General features: G+C 40.4%; 1 protein-coding gene across 13 annotated transcripts in view; it reads right to left on the reverse strand.

The window, feature by feature from the left end:
• MAGI2 (membrane associated guanylate kinase, WW and PDZ domain containing 2) overlaps window positions 1-23,411 on the reverse strand; it is a 693,860-nt gene that overhangs the window by 60,519 nt on the left and 609,930 nt on the right. For 6 of the 13 annotated variants that reach the window (XM_068167558.1, XM_068167581.1, XM_068167530.1 and 3 more), the window contains 6 exons: window positions 23,037-23,226; window positions 13,851-13,889; window positions 9,790-9,884; window positions 4,520-4,712; window positions 3,451-3,537; window positions 1,166-1,414 (listed from right to left, as the gene is read on the reverse strand). In XM_068167558.1, the coding sequence (XP_068023659.1) occupies window positions 1,166-1,414; window positions 3,451-3,537; window positions 4,520-4,712; window positions 9,790-9,884; window positions 13,851-13,889; window positions 23,037-23,226 (853 nt within the window). The remainder of the gene's footprint in view (window positions 1-1,165; window positions 1,415-3,450; window positions 3,538-4,519; window positions 4,713-9,789; window positions 9,885-13,850; window positions 13,890-23,036; window positions 23,227-23,411) is intronic. The other 7 variants (XM_068167610.1, XM_068167552.1, XM_068167618.1 and 4 more) reach the window with 4 other exon arrangements.

A 23,411-nucleotide genomic window follows, 5' to 3' on the forward strand; every position in this document is an offset into this window, starting at 1 on the left:
AGTTTTAGAATCATCGAATCCTTTCAGTTGGGAAAGACCTGTTAAATCACCAAGTCCAACCATTATCTAACTCTGCCAAGTTTGGCATTAAACCATGTCCCTTTGCACCACATCTACGTGTCCTTTGAACACCTCCAGGGATGGTTATTCAACCACCTCCCTAGGGAGCCTATTACAGGCTTCTTTCAATGAAGAATTTTCTACTAATACCCAACCTAAACCTCCCCTGGTGCAATTTGAGGCTATTTCCTCTTGTCCTCTCACCTCACTACAACCTTCTTTCAGGTAGTTGTAGAGAGCAATTAGTCTCCCCTCAGCCTCCTTTCCTCCAGACAAAACAACCCAGTTTCCTCAGCCGCTCCTCATAAGGTGTCCAGACCCTTCACCAGCTTTCCTGCCCTTCTCTGGACATGCTCCAGCACCTTGATTTCCTTTCTGTAGTGAGGGTCCCAAAACTGAATTCTGTATTTGAGGTGTGGCCTCACCTATGATGAGTACAGGGGCACAATCACTTCCCTGCTTCTGTTGGCCACACTATTCCTAATGCAGACCAGGATGCTGGTGGCCTTCTTGGCCACCTGAGCACACTGCTGGCTCATGTTCAGCCAGCTGTTAACCAGCACATCCATGCTCTTTTCTGCTGGGCAGCTTTCCAGCCACTCTGCCCCAAACCTGTAACATTGCATGGGGTAGTTACTTCTCAAGTGCAGGACCTGGCACTTGGCCTTGTTAGACCTCCTACAACTGTCCTTGGCCCAGGGATCAGGCCTGGCCAGATCCCTCTGCAGAGCCTTCCTACCACTGAGCAGATCAACACTCCTGCCCAGTTTGGTGTCATCTGCAAACTTACTGAGGCTGCACCTAGACCCCTCATTCAGATCTTTGATAAAGACACTAAACAGAACTGCCCGCAAGGAACGTCATTCTTTGGGCCTGGCCAGCCAGCCAGTTTTTAACCCAGCAAAGCTTCCACAGAGCAGCCAGTTTCTCCAGGAGGATGCTGTGGGAGAGTGTCAAATGCTTTACTAAAACCTAGGTAAACAACATCCACAGCCACAACTCTGCAGTGATTTATTAGCAGATGTCAGGTGGGTTTTTTGTTTTGTTTTGTTTTTAATTTGGGGCAAATCTGAAAGACACAAACTGAGAAACGTGATTTACTTACTTATTGTGGACCCAGATTCGGGCCTGTTCAGAGAACTGATGATAACAAAGCCAAAGCCCTCATTCTCCTTGCGGTGGATCACCACATCACTGGTTTGGAGGCTGTGGGAAGTGAAGCCCTCGGGGGGTGTAGCATTGCTACTAGAGACGGCATGATTACTGTTAGCGTAAGTAGTGTAGTCACTTCTTGGAGAGCTGTGGTGCGTAGACACCGAGCCTGGACTTCTGCCATTCTCTGGGCACTGCTCTCCTACAACATAAAGCACACCAGTGTTACAGTCTGATTTGCTCAGTGGCTCTGTAACTTAGAGCACATTTGCTAATGCAACATGAATACAGCTGACTGTCTATAGCCCAGACTACCCTAAGTATTAACCTAGGAGCTGTAATAGATGCACAGAAACAGGAATCTGCACAGTTATGCAAAACATTCAAGATTCAAAACAATCAGACAAAGCAAGTCTGAACACTGACTGCTAAGCTATCTACAAGAGTGGAGAGGGAGGTAGGACACAGAGGCTATGCGGATTGCAAAACCAATCACTGCTCCCTTGTCTGCTATATGTCATCAAGAAGAAACTGTGACCCTCTAATCCAATATAAAATTATTTGTATTTGAATTACAAGAATTCAAGCAGGCATCTAACATAGCATTATTAGGATTACCCACATGATATTCTTCCTACAAGTTGATCAGCATGCTCAAATGATGTCACAGAACAGAACAATTACACAATGAAAAATAATCACAAATCATTTCTCTATGAGGGTTCTGATGGAAACAGTGGTCACTTGAAGGGTTTGAAGACACTCTTGTGTGGTGATTTCAAAAGGGCAGAGGTGAAAATGGAGTCCATCCACACCTCGGTATTGCATTACAGTAACAAGAAGAGGGAACAAGTGAAATCTTGTGAGATTACACACTCTCTTAGTACAAGCATTTTGGCAATTGAAAACAGTAAAGTTACACTTCCAGATGGGAAAAAAAAAGGCTTTATATTCCTTGCAATTCTATTTATACAAATCAGCATCTATTAGGAGCTTTAATACAAAGCTTTCAAATGAATGGAAGTAAGTAATCTGTTTTCTCTTTGGAGCAGTGAGAGTGAAGAATCCTTCTGCTCAATGTGTGAAGAGCTTACACAGACGTACATACATCCTAGGAAGAGAGCTTGCAAATTAGACCTTCAATGCCTATACAATAATAAAATAAACATCATCCAAGGACAAGCTGTTGTTTTCTCAGTCAGGTGTGTCCCTTAGCAGTTCTTCTGCAACTATGAAATAACGTGATTAGAGAGAATAGAGAGGAAGAAAAACAAACAATTATTGTACTCCTGCATTGGAATTGAAAATCTCCAAGAGTTACTCAACCAAATCTGCAACTAAATGCCATAGTCAGTGACAAGAGAGATCTCATTTTCTGGCTGTCATGTTTTAAAAAGCTGAATATTGTTTATGCCAGTCTGGATGCAACAGAAAGGAAATTATCTTACTTTGCAGAATGACCAAGAGCTGGCTTGGCCATACAAGAACGCAAATGAATGCCATTAAGTACAGGAAAAGGAAGATAAAGGAGGAAAAGTGTAAATGGCTATTAGACTGTCAGACAGTCATCATAAATAGACATACATAAATAGACAATCATCATAAAAATATGATTTTGCTTCTGTCTGGGAAAAAATATCATTAACAAAAATCTGTTTTGTTCCAAATACCACATTTTCCTAACTAAAATGTATTCCAGAACTTGAGAATGGTGATTTTCTGTTTCAGATCTGGGTGAGTATCTGTGCAAACTGGTGATTTCAGGTGAAGGCTAAGATCCGCATGTCAGCTACGTGGCAGGGAAGGAGAGTCCCAGTTCCCCCTGTGGCACACATTCACACTAGTAGCAAATCCACACCCAATCAATTGATGTCTTAGCACAGCACTTTCCTAGTGACAAATCCACACTATGTCTTAGCACAGCGTTTTTCAGTCATGCCTAACATCAGTCAGTTTACACTTTTTTCCCCCCAAACTTAGGTTGTCCCACACTAAATGAAAATCCTGCTTGTCTCCTGAAATGCTGAAATATTAATGAGTTACACACTGTACCCCCCAGTAGGGCACTCTCAAGGCCCAATAATAACTTCAGGTGTTTTACCACCTCGCTTCACTTCATGTGCAGCATGTCTCACAGACCCTTTATTTAACGTTTTAGGAGCAGCGGTGAAGGCTGGCATGCGCTATGCGCTAAGCCTCTTGCTGCTCTTGCCTGCAAAGGGGAAAGGTGCTGATTACCTTGGTTATTGGCCATTTTCCTAGAGCTGGGGGAGCTGCGAGGGGGCGTCGCGCCGGGCGGAGGGGGACCTTTCTGGCTGGAGGACTCTGGAGTCAGCAACAGAAGAAAGTCAGTCCCGCGAGAGCGCCGCTGGCATGGAGCTGCGGTGCCGCAGTGGGAGGGGGACTGCGAAGACGAAGGTGAGTGGGAGGGCAGCTTTTTGGCAGGGGAGCAAAGGGAAATGGCAACAACAGCGGATCTAGGGCATGGGGAGGCAGAAGACAGGACAGGCTGAGAAGGTGGCTTTGCTCATTTCTGGTGCCTCAGTGAAGTGTACTCACCACAAATGTTTTAAAGGTTCTTGCATAAACTTCTTTCCTCGGGTAAGCAAAGATTGCAATGGAATGGCAGCAAAGTCTCCTTTAAAGCTTTATGAGAGGCTGCCACACATTTTTCCAGGTTCCAGAGCTTTTCCATAATTGAGACTGAGATAGTCTAAAGGTTTAATTTCCTTCAAATTCTTCATATTGCTTCAGGTTTATTTTCTGAATATGTCTGCTCGAAGGGAAGATCTGCCCCTGTACTTAGAAGCCACTTGGGCCACAGAGAAGGTTTCAGCCAGCTAGCACTGCAGTCAGTGGGGTAAAATCCCAGATGACATCAGTGAGACCAGAAATGGGCTTTTAACACATACAAGAGTGAGATGAGTTCCTGCTCTAAACAGTTAACAGTCTTTGAGCCTTTTTCTGATTGCTTATTGACAGAGTTGACTTTAACGGCTTTAACTTAGGTGAATGTTTTGTCCCAAAATTGGACAAGAGGAAACAGCACAGACCAAGACAGCATGGAACAAATCCAAGGCATTCATGATCACCACACCAGGGTTGCCAATATTGTTTCCCCTTCTGACAGAAACAACACACAGCTGTAGTGGTTTTGTCACAGAAGCAAGGGACACATATTTACAATTATTCTTTCACCACCAGACACAAACATTCACTTTAATTTTCTCTGTTTTTCAATCAGCACCTGTTTGTGCTGCCAGCATAGAGATCTGCTTTTCCTTTAGCCTTTCAAGCCTTCACTCACCTGTGGGTAGCACCTTTCTCCTCACAGTAAGATTCACTTGCCCATTTCGAGCAGCGTTATGCATAAGATCAATCACGTATCGGTGGGTTTTCCCGGCCACTGGAATACCATCTACATACACCAGCTCATCACCAGGATGGAGACGGCCATCTCGGTCTGCTGAGCCCATGGCAATTACTGCTCCAATGAGAATCTAGATGGCAAAGAAAAAAAAATCCCATATGTGCTAAGCCTACATGTCAGTGCCATGAATAGTGCAGTGGTTTCCTTTCAAAGTCAATCTGGCAATTCAGTGCACATGAAGAGATCTCTGTGTGTCTGACAGCTGTGCTCCTCCTCTCTGGGTATGATTGAAGATGCTTCCTTACATTTGGTAAGACATTCCTACTTGTGTAGAATCACAGAATCACTAAGGTAGAAAAGACCTTTAAGGTCCTGAAGCACCACATCTACAGCCTCCTGAACAGCTTCAGGGATGGCAACTCCACTACCTCCCTGGCAGCCTGTTCCAATGCCTTACCACTCCCTCAGGAAAGAAGTTTGTCCTAATGTCCAATCTAACTCCCACCATGGCACAACTTAAACTCGTTTCCTCTCATCCTATTGCTGGTTACTCTGGGAGAGGAGACCAACACCAGCCTCACAGTGGCCTCCTTTCAGGCAGTTGTAGAGCTCCCTTAGCCACTCCTCATATGACACCCTCCAAACTCCTCACCAGCAGTTGCTCTTCTGTGGACACACTTCAAGACCTCAATGTCTTTCCTAGGTATAAGAATGAAACACCTGAGAATCCTGATCTAAGGATGATCTACAAAAGAGTAGGTTAATGCCTTCAAATTAAGACCATCCATCTATAAAGGGAGCTGAGTTTATATAGACTACATTATGCATATCTAAGCAGATTAGTTCCAGCTAGGAGTCTTTTAGACTGAAACTTCATTGAATGATGCACCTGGAATAATACACTATAGGTCAGTAATGGCAGTGACTGCACTACACAGAATTTGCTTTGTGAGTCCTCAGTGCTATATCAAATGCTCAGGTAGTGGTTGATTAACAAAATGGAGAAAGAGGAAGAATGTCAGCATACTCTGGGCAGACATTGTTTTCCTAAACGACATTTAAAACTAATTTGTATGGGACATAGACACTAGTAAAAATCTGTTCAAAACCTTTCAATGACTTTCTCCACTTTCTATGCACATAAATTCACACAATTTATTTGAAGACATTTATTTTTTCCCTGTGGAATAACTGGTAGAACAGCTGAGACTGATTCAAAAAAACCCTGCTTTCTTTGAGAGAATATGAAAGCATTGAGAGAGCGTGTTCCAAATTTTCCTTTCTCTTGTTCAGTATGAGAGTGAGCACAGAAGGATAGCTATGACATGCCGTGTGACGATCCACTAGAAATAATGAAAAATAAAAGCTATCAAGCGCTGCTTTTCATGATGAACTGCAAAGGCTAGACATGGTAATCACACAGGTGGTCTTGGGTGGTCTTGGGGGTTTTTGTGGTCTTAGCTTCAGAATTGCAGCTATCCCAGCAGAGTGTTTAAATGAAACCCTTTGTGGAGCCTGGAGAATTTTCTCCGGGTTCTAGCCTTCCTTTGACTCACTTTTGCTTTCAAAGTTTAGCTAAGAGGGAACACCATGTGGTGCTTTTCCTGCTCCCTGGTGTTCCTAGGAACCTGTTAAGCAGTGCCAGGATGAGCTGCCAGAGCTCTTTCAGGTTCTCCATTCTGTTCTTCAAATAGTGAAAGATTGTATCTCAAAGCTGTGGGAAATACTTTGTGCAAGATCAAACCATGAAATCTGTTCTTATGACAGGAAAAAAAACCCTGCCCAAAGCTACATTTAGTTAGATACCCACAAAGGGTTCTCAAAACCTTTACATTCAAGTATCTCCTGTGAGTAACAATATTTTTGCCTGGTTATTATGGAAGGAGACAGGTGATAACCCTCTACAGCTTGGAGGACTGTAGGGACTGCCTTCCTCCTTTGGTTTTATAACTGGCTGCAAAAGTGTCAAACAACTTGGTGTGTTCATCCTTTGGAGAAGCAAAAATGCAGCCCACAGCATGGTAGGTCATCAGTATCTAGAGAAAACACTGAAAGCTCTTCTAGTATTGACTAACAAAGTAACTGCTGATATTGCTCCTATTTTAACCATTCAGGTAGGTGTGTTTGTCAAGATGATGACCACTGTATCTATTACTTGGTATTCTTAATAGCAAGAATGACTCAATTTTTTCTTTTTCTGTGTTTGAACTTGTTTGCCATCCAGTGTTTGTTTGCATTTCATGGCTCAGTAGTTTCCATAATAGTTACAAATCCTTCATGCAAAAGACAAATCGGAAAAACATTTATCAAGTTTGTATTACCCCTGTAATGCAGATTCACACTGGCATGAGACTGCTTTGAGTGTGTGAAGTGGAAATGTCATCAATAAAGAGAAAAAGAAAACTTTCACCTATTGCTTGAGATTAAGTATGAGAACTGCTGGGATTAGCATGATTGTGACAGAGCATAATCCAAAAATGTGGCCTGGGTCTATTAACTCCTGCATGTTAATAAGTTTTGATACTGAGTTTCTTTGTGATTCTTGGCAATTGTGACTTTGTGCTGCACATAACACAGTAGCTTCACAGGCACACAGTAAAATTTAAGTAATACACATTAAAGGTGTGATTCATCTCACCTAATTTTAAATGTCTGTGATGTCTCAATCCAAGTTAATTACCTGAACTCCGTCAAATCATTGCTAAAAATGGAAGTTCCTAAGATGTGGTCTGCATTATCCTAATGTTTTGATCTATGGACATCTGTTATGTCTTAGAAATGTCTGATTCTTGGCAGTGATTGGGAAAGGAACATAGTAGACACATCTTGCAGGCATTTTTTGAGAAGAATCCCAGTCAATCTGTGTTGAAAAGGTGAAACTCTTAGTGTAATTACGTAGATGTTCCTGTGATTTTGAGCTGGAGCTGCACAAATGTATCCAAAGTACTTTTCCACTTCGGGACAGTAATTTGCAACCTCAGTAAATTCTAATTTACATATATTTGCAACCTTTCACTGATATTATAATTCACTCCTCAAGTTACTGGGAGTTTGTGAAAAGTATCTGTGGTCATATGAGCTCATGAGATTTGAGAGGTGACTGGAACTGGCACAACCCACAGTCTTGATATTTGGAAATTCTCACAGATTTCCATTGGAAACCATTTTTATACTTACAAATATGCAAAGTGGAATAGTCTAGCAGCACTTTCTCCTTCTAAAGTGCCAGATACCAGATATAACTAGAAAGAAACTGTGACACAGGCCCTCTATAGTGTTGGTATTATCCTTATAAAATTTTTTTCTGTGGATCCTGCTTATCTGAAAAACTTATTGCTTTACATTGAAGAATCTATCTTCCTTTTCAGAAATCAAACCACGAAGACAAAAGGCAATGAAAGCTTCCTTTTGTTCCATGTTACCTGACTGCACAGTTGGAGGGCTGAAACAAAGATTTCAAAGCATCTCAGTTCTTGGTTCATAGGAAATGCAGGGGTTTGGAGGACAGGAAGAAACTGCCTCTCCTTTTCTGGAGGTGGAAGGAATGGCAGGCTGCATGTGGGCTATCTGTGGGGGATCAGGGAAGCAGTGGAGGAGATAAAAAAAAGTTAAGAAGTCTTGTGTTTTGAATACAAAATAGATGGAAACTAAAGAAAAGTGGGAGTAGATCTGTGATCTTTACTAGTGATGAGTTTGATAAGTGAAAACAAGTAGATGGGCAACACAGGGAGAGTGAAAACTGAGAAGTTCAATACTGCAATGCCTAGCTCTAAGGAGATGCTACTTTGCCTTGTAGGATCCTCAGCCTCAGCTGGGATTATTCATGCCTGATGACTTTGAGACATGGTTTGTGGGGAAACATAGATTGCCGTATCTGAGGGAGAGCAATTGTTCAGTAGGACAGTGAAGTCTCTTAGAAGGTGGCTCACAGAAGAGTGTTATTTTGGTCCTGTTCTCCAAAAAAGCAAGGTGCTTATGTCTGACTTTGGACAAGGGATATGGTTTAGTCAAGGACTTGCCAGTGTTAGGTTAATGATTGAACTTCAGGATCTTAAAGGTCCTCTGCTATCAAGGCAATTCCATGTGATCTGGTGATTCATTATAGAATCATTGAATGGTTTGTATTGGAAGGGACCTCCAGAGGTCATCTAGTCTAGCCCTCCTGCAGTGAGCAGGGACATCCTCCACTAAAGCAGGTTGATCAGAGCCTTGTCAAGACCCACCTTGAATATCTCCATGGATGGGGCCTCAACTACCTCCCTGGGCAACCTGTTCCAGTGTTCCAGCACCCTTGTGGTAAAACACTTGATCCTAACATCCAATCTAAATCTCCTCTTCTCTAATTGCAAACCATTGCCCCATGTCCTATCACTGCAGGCCTCTGGAAACAGTCCCTCTGAAGCCTTCTTGTAGCCCCCTTTGGGTACTGGAAGGCTCCTACTAGGTTTCCTTGGAGCCTTCTCTTCTCCAGGCTGAACAAACCCAGCTCCCTCAGCCTGTTCTCATAGCAGAGGTGCTCTAGCCCCATGATCATTTTCATACATCATCAAAATTATTCTGAAGGAGCATTAATTCTACTTGCTCTCTCAAAATTGTGGTATTTACAGACATCACTAATTTAACAATGTATACACACATTTCTTTTGTAAATTGTGTATATATTTTGTTTTATATTTTATTTCATCTGCAATGAATCTGTTAGTTTCCTTACTTGTTATTTGGTCATGATGGTTGCCTCACTCCCAAGGGTATGAAGTATCATGCCTGGTGCATAATGTGATATTGTCATCTAACCTGGAACATGAGCTACTGCTCCCTGGTGGGGTCTTCTGTCTTTCTGGACATGAATGGCACTGTTTTAACCTATGCATATGGAGACTCCACCTACATTGAACACAGCTGCACATAGTCTTACATCATCTGGTTTTTAAGATATGCTTAAACTTTGCTTTGGAAAGTCAAGATTAAAAGATGCAAAGTTACACTGAAGTGAAGGGCTGAGTGATTCACTGTTTCTGACTTAATTTACTGTGATATATTTTAGCTAAGGATAATCTGAGAGTCTTATTCTATGGATGAATAAAAAAGCCATTTTACTTACAGCCTTAACATGGTGTTCATTCGGATTCAGCTATATAGTAATATTTTCCTGACCTTTACATAGCTTTTAGAATTAAAAAAAGGAAAGTCAGGAAGAAATTACTCACAGGCTGTCCAGGCTCATCTCCTCCCAGGATCCTGAAGCCAAAGCCAGACTCCATTCTTCGAAGGTGAACATCCAGCTCCTTGTAATCGGGACCTGGTTTAAAGGGAAATCCCACTGAGCAAAGTATTTTGGCCTTCTCCTGAGAATTTTCATCATCTCCCCTCCCACTTTGTGCTCATGGCACATGACTAATGTCATCCTGGTTAGAGTTGGTGGAAACAAATGGGACACAATGTGTTGTACACAAACAAGAAGGAGACTTGAAAATGTAGGTATCTCTTGGAGGATGGTTACGTTCAGTAATTACACTAAACCAAGTTGGGACACATTCACAGGAGAACAGTACTGAAAGAGTCTGTCCAAAATAGAGGCTATAAAGGGGACTTCTTCCTACAACTGACTGCATACTATACTTCTGGTCATCCACCTCTTGTACTTAATTTGTGTTTTCCTTGCAGTTCATTAAAACCTAAAGAGAATAAACTGAAATGGAAGATAGAGATACATAGAAAAATTATCAGTCCAGCTTACAAAAGGTGATTAATCATTACAGGCCATTTCTGGTTCCACAGATCTAAAGTACCACATCTTTGTATATAGTGTAGCTTTGAAGCCCTCTGTTTTCTGGTAAAACTCTCAATAAAGAGTTTTGACGAAAGCTGTCATTATAAGCCTCTGACTCTTAGGGTTTAAATTGCAAGCTAACATCCTTAACTTGAACTCCTTAATGCTACTCAATTAAAGTCTCAACAGCTTGATGAATCATTCAGATTGTGCTTCCATATGCCTATGTAACTTGCCTGTGTACACATATTCTGCTCTGGAACATATCAGTTCAGAAAGGTAGTGTTTTGTTTTGTTGAAAGTCAGTTTCTTACAAAAAACTGTCTTTGTCTTCATTCAAAAGAGCCCATTGTTTTGGCTTTGATACACTTAAAATACAAAAGAGAAACCTTGAATAATATTTTGAACCGTATAAAATGAAACAGCAAGCAGTTAGAGGACTAAGGAGTTGTCTCTTTCCACAGTGTCTTTGTCTGCATGCTTTAGTTCATCACCTAAAGCAGGACAGTGAATAACAGGAATGATCTTTTGAACAGACTGCTATCTGGTCATCAAATTGTGACAGGTTGTGGCCAGTGTCAGCTTGTTTCCAACCCCAGCAGACAAAAAGGGATGAGTAGGTTTATTTCAGCAAACTGTTCATAGTGTTTGTAGTTGTGCCTTGTTTCCTTAAGAGAGGACAGACATTCTTTCAATTTATTTGGTGTCTCAGCAGTGAACAGAAGAACAAAATAAGTTTGTGCATGTACAGTATGTTAACTTAAAGCAAAGAGTGTTTCAAGGTTGCAAGAGGAAAAGGAAGCTTAAGATGAAAGCCACACCTCATATTTACCTGATTTGCTGTGCCTAAGTGTAACAAGGATGGAGCCTAGTAGTAAGGTGAGGGCTTTGTAGGTAGAGAATCACCATTTACAGCCCTGTTCTAACACTTAAAGCACAGTTTCCAGCAGTCTGTCACAAACCAAACACTACCTTCATCTGCACACACATGAGTGAAAAATGCACAGCTGGGAATACCTTAAGAATGTCTGGTTGTAAAGAATACGTGCTTTGGCACACCACATTGACAATGTCCCTCAAACACATACACTGACAAAGCTGATCTAAACCACTGCTGGCAGCAGACTTCAAAATTAGAGGTACTTTCAAAATTTTTTTTCTTCTTTCAAGAGAGGCTGTTTTTCTACCCATTTAGCATGGAATAGGTGAGTCAGGCTGACTATGAAAAGGTTTAAGCTAAAACCAATGTATATGGGCATACCTTCCTAGGAGTTTGAACAGTTTGGAAGCCTTTGGAGTAACTATCACATCATGCTTCCTCAGAAGTCTCTTCCCAAATAGCTCTAAGTCTATGGAGACCATTTTCTGCCCACACTTACCAGGCCACTGTAAACTATGTTTAAATAACAATCTTTGTCTCTGTCCTACCAAGCAAACGAGGGACTGGAAAAGATCCCTGGCTCATCTAGTCCAAACCTCTGCAGGCAAACAGCACAGAGGCTTTACCAGTAAAGACACAGGTAAAGAAGACACTGGTACCTGAGCTTCTTTGTGGCCTTTGTCCCTAGGTCACCTGCCTCATTCAGAATTTTCACTGATGGACTCCACCCTGTGTTTTTACTTACTTTTCCCCATTACAGTAACAATATCTCCAGCAACTTGGCTGGTGCACCTAAGAGCATTTCCTCCACTGCTGTTGCTGTTTTTTTCAGCTTTCATGCTTGGTATGATACGATTCCACTGGCTCCACTGAGCGGTTCTCCATTGGTCTGGAGGCAACTGATACCCAAAGATACACATCTGAATGTGAACCTGATTTTCAACCTTAGGTTTTGTACTTAGGTCATTTATGAAAGTAACACAGCAGACTTACTGCAAGGCTCTCTACTAATACCACCCTTTAAAACCCAGAAACTGCTCTTTCAGTAGAATTGCTTATCTGCTTTCTAGCCGTTCCTCTCTACATTTTGTCCTAAAGCTAACATGGAAGTGCTTCAGTTCTAACTGGCATTTTGTAAAACATCTAGCTGAACCCTGGACTGATCAAGCATGCGTCTTTGTTTTCATAAACTCCTTTTGCATTAACTCTCAGTTTGTCATCATACTGGCAGCTAGTCTTAAGTAACAAATGTTCTAAAGTCTTGCTGCTGCTGAGTTCCCTTTTTTTCCTGGTTCTGGAAGATAACGTAAGTTGTTCACTGCTATGTGTTCTTACTACAGGGGCCCATGCTTGGTAGATTTACTAAGAGCTCCTAGTATTTTGTGGCAGCAGTTTCAATAATCCTGAATGTCTGTTGATCAAGTATCCAGCTGCACACACATGCAAGTGATTACATGTCATCTGATAATATCTTCAGGGCAATTTTCTCTAGGATTCTTATATGTTTTTCTTATATGTTTATTATATATTATATTATTATATATAATATCATATATGTAAATATTTTATATATATAAATAAAAATATTATTATATTAAATACTTACAGGTTTAACTAACAAAGTCTTGTTAGTTAAACCAAATTTCACCTTTTCTTGCTGGCGCAGATACTCAGTTGCTTATACAGAGAAAATTACCTATATTTACAGAAAAATGTCACTTCTGTGCCTTCCAATATTCTGCAAACTGTTGGTTAATACAACAGTCATGGGTCTGCTGGTCTCCAATGTGAGTAGATGTTTAAAAAACGTATGTATTTCCTTTTGATGGTTATAGAGCACCAAAGACAGTAAGTAAAGACTTGAGGATAAACATCAACAAAGCAAAAAACCCCGACAACAAAAGAACGGGTGGGCTAACAGGTATCCGACATATAAACCCTGCTGGAATATGCAGACTAGCACAACGTCATACTTAATTTAGGATCTCTGTCCACCCTGTGTAGGACTGGAAAAGACTTTTTCTGTATGCAATGCCAGTTTTAACTGTTCACTTAACATAAGCACCCTGTAAAATCAAGTATTGCTGGTTTGTAAACAAGTCCCTTGTCATTTGACATGACCAATGTTGATTCCAGCACCTGGAAGAGATTCTGTTTTTTAAAGATTTTGCTTTTAAGTTTTTACAGAACAAGATTTATGTATGGGAGCAAGGAATGGGTGGGTCTGCATAACACATTAGTTCTGTTCTTTTGCAAATAAAGGTAGAATTCATTTTTACACAAAATACAGCTTAAACTTAGATTTGAGCATGAGCTATAGGGATACTTCTTTGTCATAAAGAGTGAAGAGTAACATATGAAAGTACACATAAAACATCGTGAAGCAGACACAGAGAGTGGCTGAGGAAAAAGAAATACTTTTCCTTGCACAAAATGCAAATCTATTGTAGAAAGACTTAGAGTTAGGATCCTACAACTCCACAAAGCTCACACAAATAGACTGTGCAGTCATGACCGGTCATAGTCTAGAGAAATGACTAAAGAAAGAAGAATAACTAAAACACAAAATGAAGGACAATTAGTTTACAGAACAATGAAGACTGAGGAATACTTGCCAGAGGAATCCACTCGAAAACCAGTCCTGGGCAGCACTTGCTCTGAATAGGAAAATGGGGAATTACAGATGAAATACATTTCTCAAGTTACTTAAAGATGCAGCATCATTTTCTCTGCTGTGTTTTGAATTATTGAAGTGCAATTTCTACTTTTTTTCTCTCCTCCCCTCCTTCCCGACTTCCTAGGTGGTACATACATGCATTCCTGCTAGACATAGACCTCCCTGTCTCGTTCTCTGCAAAGTGAAACAGATGGGACGATGGTAACATTCCTTTAATATAATGTAGCCTACAATGAAGATAAAATTGGTATTGTTTTGAAAATTGTGACAGTTAGTGACAATGTTTGTGCTTTTTTAAGTTCAGGAACAAAAGGGAAAGTTTAATGGTTGTGTTTAGATGACTTGACCACCATATTTATTCAACTCAAATGCAAAATACCTTTTATTATCAGAAGCAAGATTTTGTCAGAAGGAGGATGAATGCTGCTAATAACAACCAGTTGAAGACGAAGGCGAATGTAGGTAAACCCACTTAACCTACGTTTGAAGCAGGTAGTTTCAAAGTATTTGTATTTCACTAGATGAAATGCAGCACATAACGGTTTTGTTTTCATATGCAACTGCTTTGTTGGCATCAAAGGAATCTGGAACAAGTTCACAGCTGTCACACTTCCTTTGCTGATTTTGAAATGTTCTGACTAGGAATTTCTGTGGGGTGTGGTGGGTTGTTTTTTTAATCTCTGCAGAATCCAGAGTGAATTGCAAAACATCCTAAACCAGAGCTGATTTCCATTGGCCTATCAACAACAACAAGGGACATAAAGCACTAATGCATTCATACAACTTTTTTGGTAAGAGTATTTACATATCAGCCATGACCTGCTCAAATTCAGATGACTGCTACCTTGCTGACCTAAAATACAGTTTAGAGATTCACCTGGATGGGAACATACCTTTGGATTTCATGTTTCATGTGTGCTATGGTGTTCTAGTTTAGAAATGGCTGTGTGTCTTTGGTGATTACAGAAGGTAGTTCCAGATTTTTAACATGACTTGGGCTCCTTCAAGACAAGAGTTGCTATCTAAATGTAAATTATCCCACCAGTCCAACTCCTGAATACCAAGACCTTTGACACTGTTGCTGCAACTCACATCCTTTCAAGATTTTAATGGGATTCTTAAAAGAGGCAGAATGATCGTAGTATACAGAAAGCAATTTCATCTTGGTGGTCTCAATAAGCTTGTAGGTTTGAAGGGACCATGGTCACCCAGATAGAATGAATCTTTGGAGCTGTTGTGAGAGTGTTTCACTCTGTGCTTCCATTTCTGCTTGCAGTCACCCTAGTTTCCCCCCAGAACTGGCCTCAAACAGCAAAGTGAAAGAAATACAACCATATTCAGACTGTGGTAAGTTACAGAACAGTTTGCTCTATTATAAGATGGCTGTATGTAAATAAGTCAGTAGTATCTTTTTTGTAAACTATCGTTTGTGGTCAAGCTAAAGTGCCTATCAGTGAGGTAGTTTCCTTCAGATCTAATCTCATTAAGTCTGATCTAGCTTTTGTTGTCAATAGATGTAATTTCTTTGCCTTGTGGAATTTTTATAGAGCATAATAAGCTGTCAGCAGTTTGGGTCTGTGCACAGCACAAGATATTTGTGATTGTGTTGCTGGTACTTTGAAAACCAGAATATAACCTCCAAATATCTGTGGTCATCTAATATGCAAACTGTTAGAAACTAGTAGAAAACTTTACAAGAGGAAAGAACTGTGAAGAATACTTAACACAACTGAATGGAGCATCCAGTTCTGGTGTCCCCAGCTTAAGAAAGATGCAGAGCTGTTGGAGTGAGGACAGGGGAGTGCCACAAAGATGATCCAAGGGCTGGAACACTTCTGCTGTGAGGATATTCTGAGGGAGCTGGGGTTGTTCAGCCTGGAGAAGAGAAGACTCCAAGGGGGACCTAAGAGCTGCCTTCCAATACCTGAAGAGATCCTACAGGAAGGCACAGAGGGACTTTTGATCAGCATGTCTAGTGGCAGGACAAGGGGAAATGTTTTGAAGCTGAGGGAGAGTAGATTTAGGCTGTATCTTAGGAAGTTCTTCAGTATGAGGGTGGTGTGACACTGGAAGAAGCTGTCCAGGGAGATTATGAATGCTCCCTCCCAGGAGATGTTCAAGATCAGGTTGGATGAGGCCTTGAGCAGCTGAGTCTAGTTGAGAGGTATCCCTGCCCATGGTGTGGAAGTTGGAGGTCCCTCTCTCTCTGAGGTCCCTTCTGAGCCAAGCTGTTCTTTGATTTTATGAAGGGTCTTTGTTAGCAATGTCTCCTCATATCAAATGCAGAGATACAGGTAGTTCTTTTCAGAATGCACATAGTTCTGGGCTCAAAGACTCTACAGAACAGCAAGCCCCAAGAGGAAGAATTGCTGGGACTGATCCTCAGCCAAGCAGATTGAACATAATCTATGTGTATTCTGGTGCCTTTTATCTGCTAAGAACAAAGTTCCTGAACTGGTAATTTTACCAAAACACCAAGAACATTTACAATCTGTGGCCCCGAGCAGCCTGATCTGGTTGGAGATGTTCCTGCTCACTGCAGGGCAGCTGGACAAGATGACCTTCAAGGGTCCCTCCTAATGTGATGTATTCCATGAATCTGAGAACTGAGGAATTCTTTCAAGCTTTGTTTTATAAACTCTGTCCATTAGTTTTCATAGGAAACTAACCTCTATGCAAGGCAACCAGAAACATCTCATTTACTTATTATTAAATTAACTTTGGCCTTTTCTATACTTTTACTGTGTTAAACCTCCTGTCTCCACCTCTTACATAATGAGACAGCAGAAGGTATGTTTGGAGAAGCCAGGGCAAAGTGATTGATTATCCAACACCGCCCTCAAAATGCACAAGGTTTCAAAATGTTGACCTAAGATTTTTGTATTCTCCACATGAGGCCTGCAGCTTCATTGCCATGAGTAGTTTTAGTCATTTATGTGAAATAAGAATGAAATAATTATAATTCAAAGCTTGAATGAATAATAAAATACTCAGCAAATTCACTGCATTTATTTTTTTGGGTCAGCTAACCTGTCCTAAAAAGAACAAACAGGGAAGTAAAACTAAGAAGCCTTCTTCTGAACTGCTACTTGTGTATAACTGTACCTGAAATAAATCTTACCATGAAGACTGGTCTATGTACTCTGGAGAACGAGGCTGCAGCTGTGCAGTTCAAAGAAGGGGTTGCTACATACCAAGATTCCTTCCATGTCAGATGAATGCAAAGCCAAGGTTAATTTTGCTATCAGAAGATGGAATAGTAAAAAGCTTGCACGTCTGGCTTGATATTTATTCTAAAACACACTGCATTCATGGCTTTGAAACTGAAAGCTGCAAAATATTTGTGAAGCCAGATAAACAATGGAGAAGAGCTGGGACACAATCCTCATGTAAGAGACCAATGGTGAAAATGCCAGGGTTCTTTGCTGCCAAGATACAGCCCCTAGGAGCACAGTTCACCCACAATATGGCACATGAGTATGCTGATGTGCATCAGTGTAGACACTGGTATTCTCTGGAGGGAGAATTGTGCTGATGAAAAATAGGGCTGATAATAGTCCATACTGCATTATTTTCTGTATCACATGTGTTGAATACTGAATATATGAAACCAAAGTAGCACTGTGAAATATTTCTATTTCAGCATCTCGATCCTAGCCATGCTTTAAGTAAACACAAGTTTTACAAATGAGCAGAATGAATATGATTGTCCTCTCCAATGCTAGGCAAGCAGCAGTTTGAAATGGCACATAGGCAATGCAGTCCCCATTGGTCTCATGCATATGTGACCAATTTCTCAGTGCTTAAAAGTCACTTTTCTTAAATTACTGCTTTGGCTTATTAAGTTCACCCTGCTTTGCACATGAAAATATATTTGTATACCTTTTAGTGAAGTGTAAATTTTCAAGAGAAAGGAATATTGCATCTCTAATACTGCTATCAGTTGTAAAACTGACACTACATATTAGCACAGGTTGTTTGGGACCTATTTTGCAATCCAGCAATCAAAATTCACAGCACTGTGAGGATAACATTCCCATAACTCCATTTGAAAATGCTTTTGGGTTTATTGTCAGTTCTTAAAACCAACAAATCCATTCTGTCCTGATGAGTAACTCTTTCTGCAGTGATGAACAATACAAAATTATTTGATGTTGGTCTGCTACATTTCCTGTTCTCCTGTTATATATCATCTCTTACTAAAAAAAAGAGTAACCTTCATTTAATATTAGATCTTACACTTTCTCTATGCTGTTGCTTGAAGTACCAATAGATGCACAGAAAACAACAACCTACTATTTGGAAATTACTTAAAGAAGTTACCTTCCTATACATCAGTTGCTCATACTCAAGGTCGAGAAGTAGTTTGATGATAATATGTAATAATTAGTAATTTCACAATAGTCTTTTACTTTCTAAGTGAAGGCAAGCATTCTTCAGTGACATACAGGGCAGTAACTGGTGAATACAAAAACTGAAAGATGGCAAACCAAGTTCAGTGGAGATTTGAAATTCGAACCAAATTTTGAATTGAAGTTAGAATCTAGATTAGAAATTAGAACCTAACGTTGTGAATTTATAGTCACAACCCTTTACCCATACAACCCCTTCCCCTTTAAATTTATCTACTACTTTAGAACACCATGCATTTAGCACTGTCATCGTTCTATGTATCTATACATACGCACACACATGGATCTATCTTTTAAAAGCATCATAATCAAAATGTGAAGTGTTTTATAGTAGACGTGAGGCAAAAGTTTTATAGGGAAAATAGTGTCTGAAAAAAGTTCTTTCAACTTTTAAGGCTGTACCTGTATAAGTCTTCAGCCATCAAGCAATGACAAGAAAATTTTGCTTAGCTGTAGACTTAGCCTTAGTCCTCCTTAGGTGACAATGCTTCCAGTTCCATACATCTAACATTTGTTTTATGTTCCATGATTACCAAATTTAGGAAACTGATGGCCTCAGTACACATTATTAGTAATGCTGTTTGACGAATATTTCCTTTTGCTGATACTTTAGTGCATATCTGTGTGGAAAACCTGCAGTGATCCTGCAGAGCAAAGGCAGCCTGTAAATATGTATTGAAATGCTTGTTGGTGACCCTTATTCATAAATCTGCATAAGAAAACACCTTTATTTTTTGAAAGCTAATAATGCATTATGCTAATACAATTCCTATCTGCATGTTTCACAGCTCTTGGTAGACTGATTCTTTTCCAATTTGTCTAACCCTGGCAGCAAAAAAACCCACCCTGAACTCCATAAGACAGCTGATGGATTTGAAAGGAACCTGGGAAATCATGATACCATGGTCAGAGGAGAAAATAACCTGGGAGATTTTGAGGGATGGAACCTTTGTCTTTCCAGTAAAAGGTGAAACTGTAATTGTTCAGATTTCACATTTAATGAGAACTTATCCCTGGCTTATCTCATTCTTCCTACTGGCATTTCTGTGTCACATCACCAATCTTGGACTACCACACTATCACTGTAAACCCCAAAATGTTTTATTTTGCTGCTTTCTTTAGAGGAATATAACCCCAAATTTCTGTTATATGTCTTATAACTAGAGAAATATTGTAGCATTATGGTTATCAGCAGCTTTACGTCTCTTCTTTGACTAATGTCTGCCTACTCAGGCCTCTGAACAAAGTTTTTTAAACTCTGTATTTAGAATAAACATAGAGATCAAAATAACACTGTAAGAGAGGATAAGGAAAATTTATAAAGGCAAAAATGTTAAATTCATGACAGTAAGTTGTGCCAGTGACAACTGCAGAGCTTCAGTTGCAGCTGTAACAACTGGTGCATATCAAATCTTACAATTTTTTCATTAATAGGAAATTCCTGATCTGACAGTCCACTTTCTACCTTCTACATTAACTTCCACAGTTATCAGCAAAATCATTCTGTCACTTACACTCTAAGACTTTTCATAAGAAGAAAGGAGTTATAGGATTTGCCAAAAATTAAGTTGAATGGAAAAAAGAAAAATGTGTCCAGTTATTTAAGCAGGTCTTCTCCATTAATGATTTTTGCAAAATAATGGAACAGCGGAAAGCTAGGTAGCTTGTCTTCACTTGGGAGAAGAAATATGGAGGGGGATAGGTGAAAGAAAAAACAAAAAGCAGAGAGATGGAGAGGCATAGTTGCAGAAAGCAAAGGGAAAGAATAGAATAGAATAGAATAGAATAGAATAGAATAGAATAGAATAGAATAGAATAGACCATAACATGTTGGAAGAGACCTTCAAGATCATCACGTCCAACCCATCATCCAACACCACCTAATCAACTAAACCATGCAACCAAGCACCCTATCAAGCCTCCTCCTAAACACCTCCAATGATGGTGACTCCACCACCTCCCCGGGCAGCGCATTCCAATGGGTAATCACTCTCTCTGTGAAGAATTTCTTCCTAACACCCAGTCTGAACCTCCCCAGGTGCAGTTTGAGACTGTGTCCTCTTGTTCTGGTGCTAGTTGCCTGGGAGGAGACCAGCCCCCACCTGTCTACAACCTCCCTTCAGGTAGTTGTAGAGAGCAAAAAGAAGAAGAAAATAATTTCCCTTGTTTTGTTCTTAGGCCACTGTTTTGGATGATGTGGCAATTTTCAGCAGTCTTTGGAAATCCTTCATGCTCCTTTTTGGCTACTTGGAGCTATTGAGCTATTGTGCTGTTGAGCACAGTTGATGGATGACGGTAGAGGAAGCCAACAGGAAGAGATGACAGGTAACAGCTAAGGTGACAAACAATTTTCCAAGGGGCTCTGACTTACAAAATAGAGTTGCATGCTGATTCTGTACTAATGCATCATTTGATTTGTCTCCAAGCTGCATTGCTAGAGCTGCCTCTACAAAATTGTTTTCAGAGCAGAAATGTTGTCCTTTGTAATTCGTATATGATCATTAAACATTGAAGTCTCTGACGACAGAGGGTCATGCCCCTCCTTCTTCTGGAGGTGGCAAAACATTCCCAAGAACGAAAATCACCCTTTTTCATGGAGACTTCCTGCTTGAAACCCTTTTCTTGCTATAGCAGGTAGGGATGAGTGCACGTAGCAGCTAGAGCAGAAGCTTGTTCACTAGGCTCCTTGGGTCTGGTTTTTGCTCTGCTTTGAACCATTTCACTTGTGCTCCTCACAGAACTATGCTGTGATGCAGAACTTGGGTCATGGGTTTAGTCAGTTGAAACTACTGATGAATACCCAATGCCATGCTGTTATCATGTCAGCTTCAAAATGAAAGCACTGGCTGGAGCGAACTATCATGGGGCTTGAAGTTTAGATTGGAACTTCAGAGGCTTCTTGTTCCAGTTGCTGCTTCTTATAGCTGGCTTCTGCTGCTGCTTCTGCTTTTGCTGTGGTTTTCTGTGAAATTGGCTGAGGGAATTGTGTGTTGGATCAGTCCATTAAACTTCTTATTTCAGACCAGGGCTATTTGATTTACTTTCCCTCCATCTGTGTGTGTGGGGCTTGCTTGTTAGACCAGACTCTATTAAATCAAGACAATTAGGTAAGAAGGAGCACACCTAGCAGCTAGAGCAGAAGCTTGCTCATCAGGCTCTTTGGGTCTAGGGTTTGCTCTGCTTCGAGTCACGTCACTTGTGCTCTTCACAAAGCTATGCTCAGATGCAGAACTTGCTCAATGCCCTAGCAGGGAAGCAAGGTCCAGGTGAGTGCTGACTGGGGTGAGATTCTCTGCTAAAGGATCTGTAGAATTTCAGAACAGCAGTACAAAAATGAACTGTTTAGTAGGAGCCTTGCTGTGAGAGAAACAAAACTCTAACGCTATTTCTTTCTTTTGAGTTTTCCAGGTCATGATTGTAGCTACTTTGCACTATTTTTAGAAGATGAACCTCCCTCTTTTCTGGTGTTGCCAGGAGATAAGGCAGGCTTGCTTTGAGATAAGAAGTACTTAAAAAGTCCAAGTTGCTGAACTTTTTCTGTGCACTTTAATGGTACATCTTTTCTGAACATAACCAACCTGACATGGCCATATGGTAGGAAACTAAGTGTGTATTAACTTGAAACTCTGCCTCCTATATACTCAATTTAGATGACAATTTCTTGACTCAGTAATGGATTTCCTGCTTGTTGCTTCTCTTTTCAAGAAACACCAGCACTATGTAGAGGATAAAAGCATTCAAAGGCTTGACAAATTGAATTTGTTAAAATGTGTGCTTATGGCACTCATAAAACAAAATATGTCAGGGAGAATAGAGATGTCTGAAGGCAGTGGTTTATGACTAAGGGGCATGAATGAATGCAGAAGAGATGCAGCTGGGAACTGTGGAATCAAGGCTGCTGGAAACTTGGAAGGAGTGGTTACTGTAGTCTTGCTCTTCATCCTTCACGTTCTTGTTTTGGCCCTAGGAATGTCATAATTTTGTCTAGGTAGCTGGATGAGAAAGGCTTGTATACAATTTCCAGTTGTGATTGGATTGAGACTATTTCCTTTCACAAATCTTGTAAATGTAGAAGTCTTCATGTTGTGGAACAAGATAGAAGAAGATGGCATATAAAAATGTATCTCAGGTATGCATATGGCATATATAACTTTTACTTAATTGTCTAACAAAGATATTTATTTCAATTCAGGAAGTCTGTAATCTGTACTTTACTACTCTTGGCTTTGACCATAGAAGATGGTTCTGACTCTGCTTACTGGAAATTGTGGATTTATGCTAAAATACTGCACCTCTAGAAGCTACATGGAAGCAACCATTTGCAAAGTGATTTCCTTCCCTTTAAGCAGTACATCAAATCAAGAGTGACTTCAGTAGAGGTGTTGAACTAGACAAACCTCTTGCTCTCTACGGAATAATTTATTTTCCCTTAAATTTCTCTTATCTGTAACTCCACTGTTAATGCACAAGGAAAAGAAGAAGAAAGAGAAACAGCAAGAGAAAGAGCAAGAGCAAGAGGAAAAGCAAAAGAGGCATGATCTAAAAGATATGTTAGTGTAGAATTCTTGCATAAGTTATATGGTCTCGATTAGCTGGATTTAGAGTTGCTTTCTTTAAAGTACAAAAGATGACGCAAAATTATGTCAGCAGTGACACATTCATAGGCAAAAGCTTAAAACTAAATGGTCAGCAGGGTGAGCATGACTTTCACTTACGCCTACTTTCATAAATAGCTCTTGACTTTTCATACAGCTCATATGGGTCAGGTTTTCGTGGATCAAAGGCCTCTGCTGAATCGGGAAATGAACTCCTGTGAAGAGTGGGTGGATAGGGAATATTCTGTGGCATAGCTGGAGCAGACAGGCTTGTTTGAGGGCTGCCTTGATTCTCCCATCGTTCCATCATCTGGAATAAAAAGCAAGTAGAGAAAAAAGATGAACTTGTGTAAAAATTTTTGGTTCCCAGAATGAGACCAAAGGCAGTGATTTCATCTGTGTTACGTAAAATTAGAAAATGTGCTTGCTGCTTTTTCAGCTGCAATGTGTGTTGTGCTGTTTATCAAATGACTTGGTTAAACATACTTAATTTGC

Source organism: Melanerpes formicivorus, unplaced genomic scaffold, assembly GCF_026170545.1.
Source record: "Melanerpes formicivorus ecotype bairdi unplaced genomic scaffold, bMelFor1.0.p_v2 SCAF_3, whole genome shotgun sequence".
In the NCBI taxonomy this organism is placed as follows: Eukaryota; Metazoa; Chordata; class Aves; order Piciformes; family Picidae; genus Melanerpes; species Melanerpes formicivorus.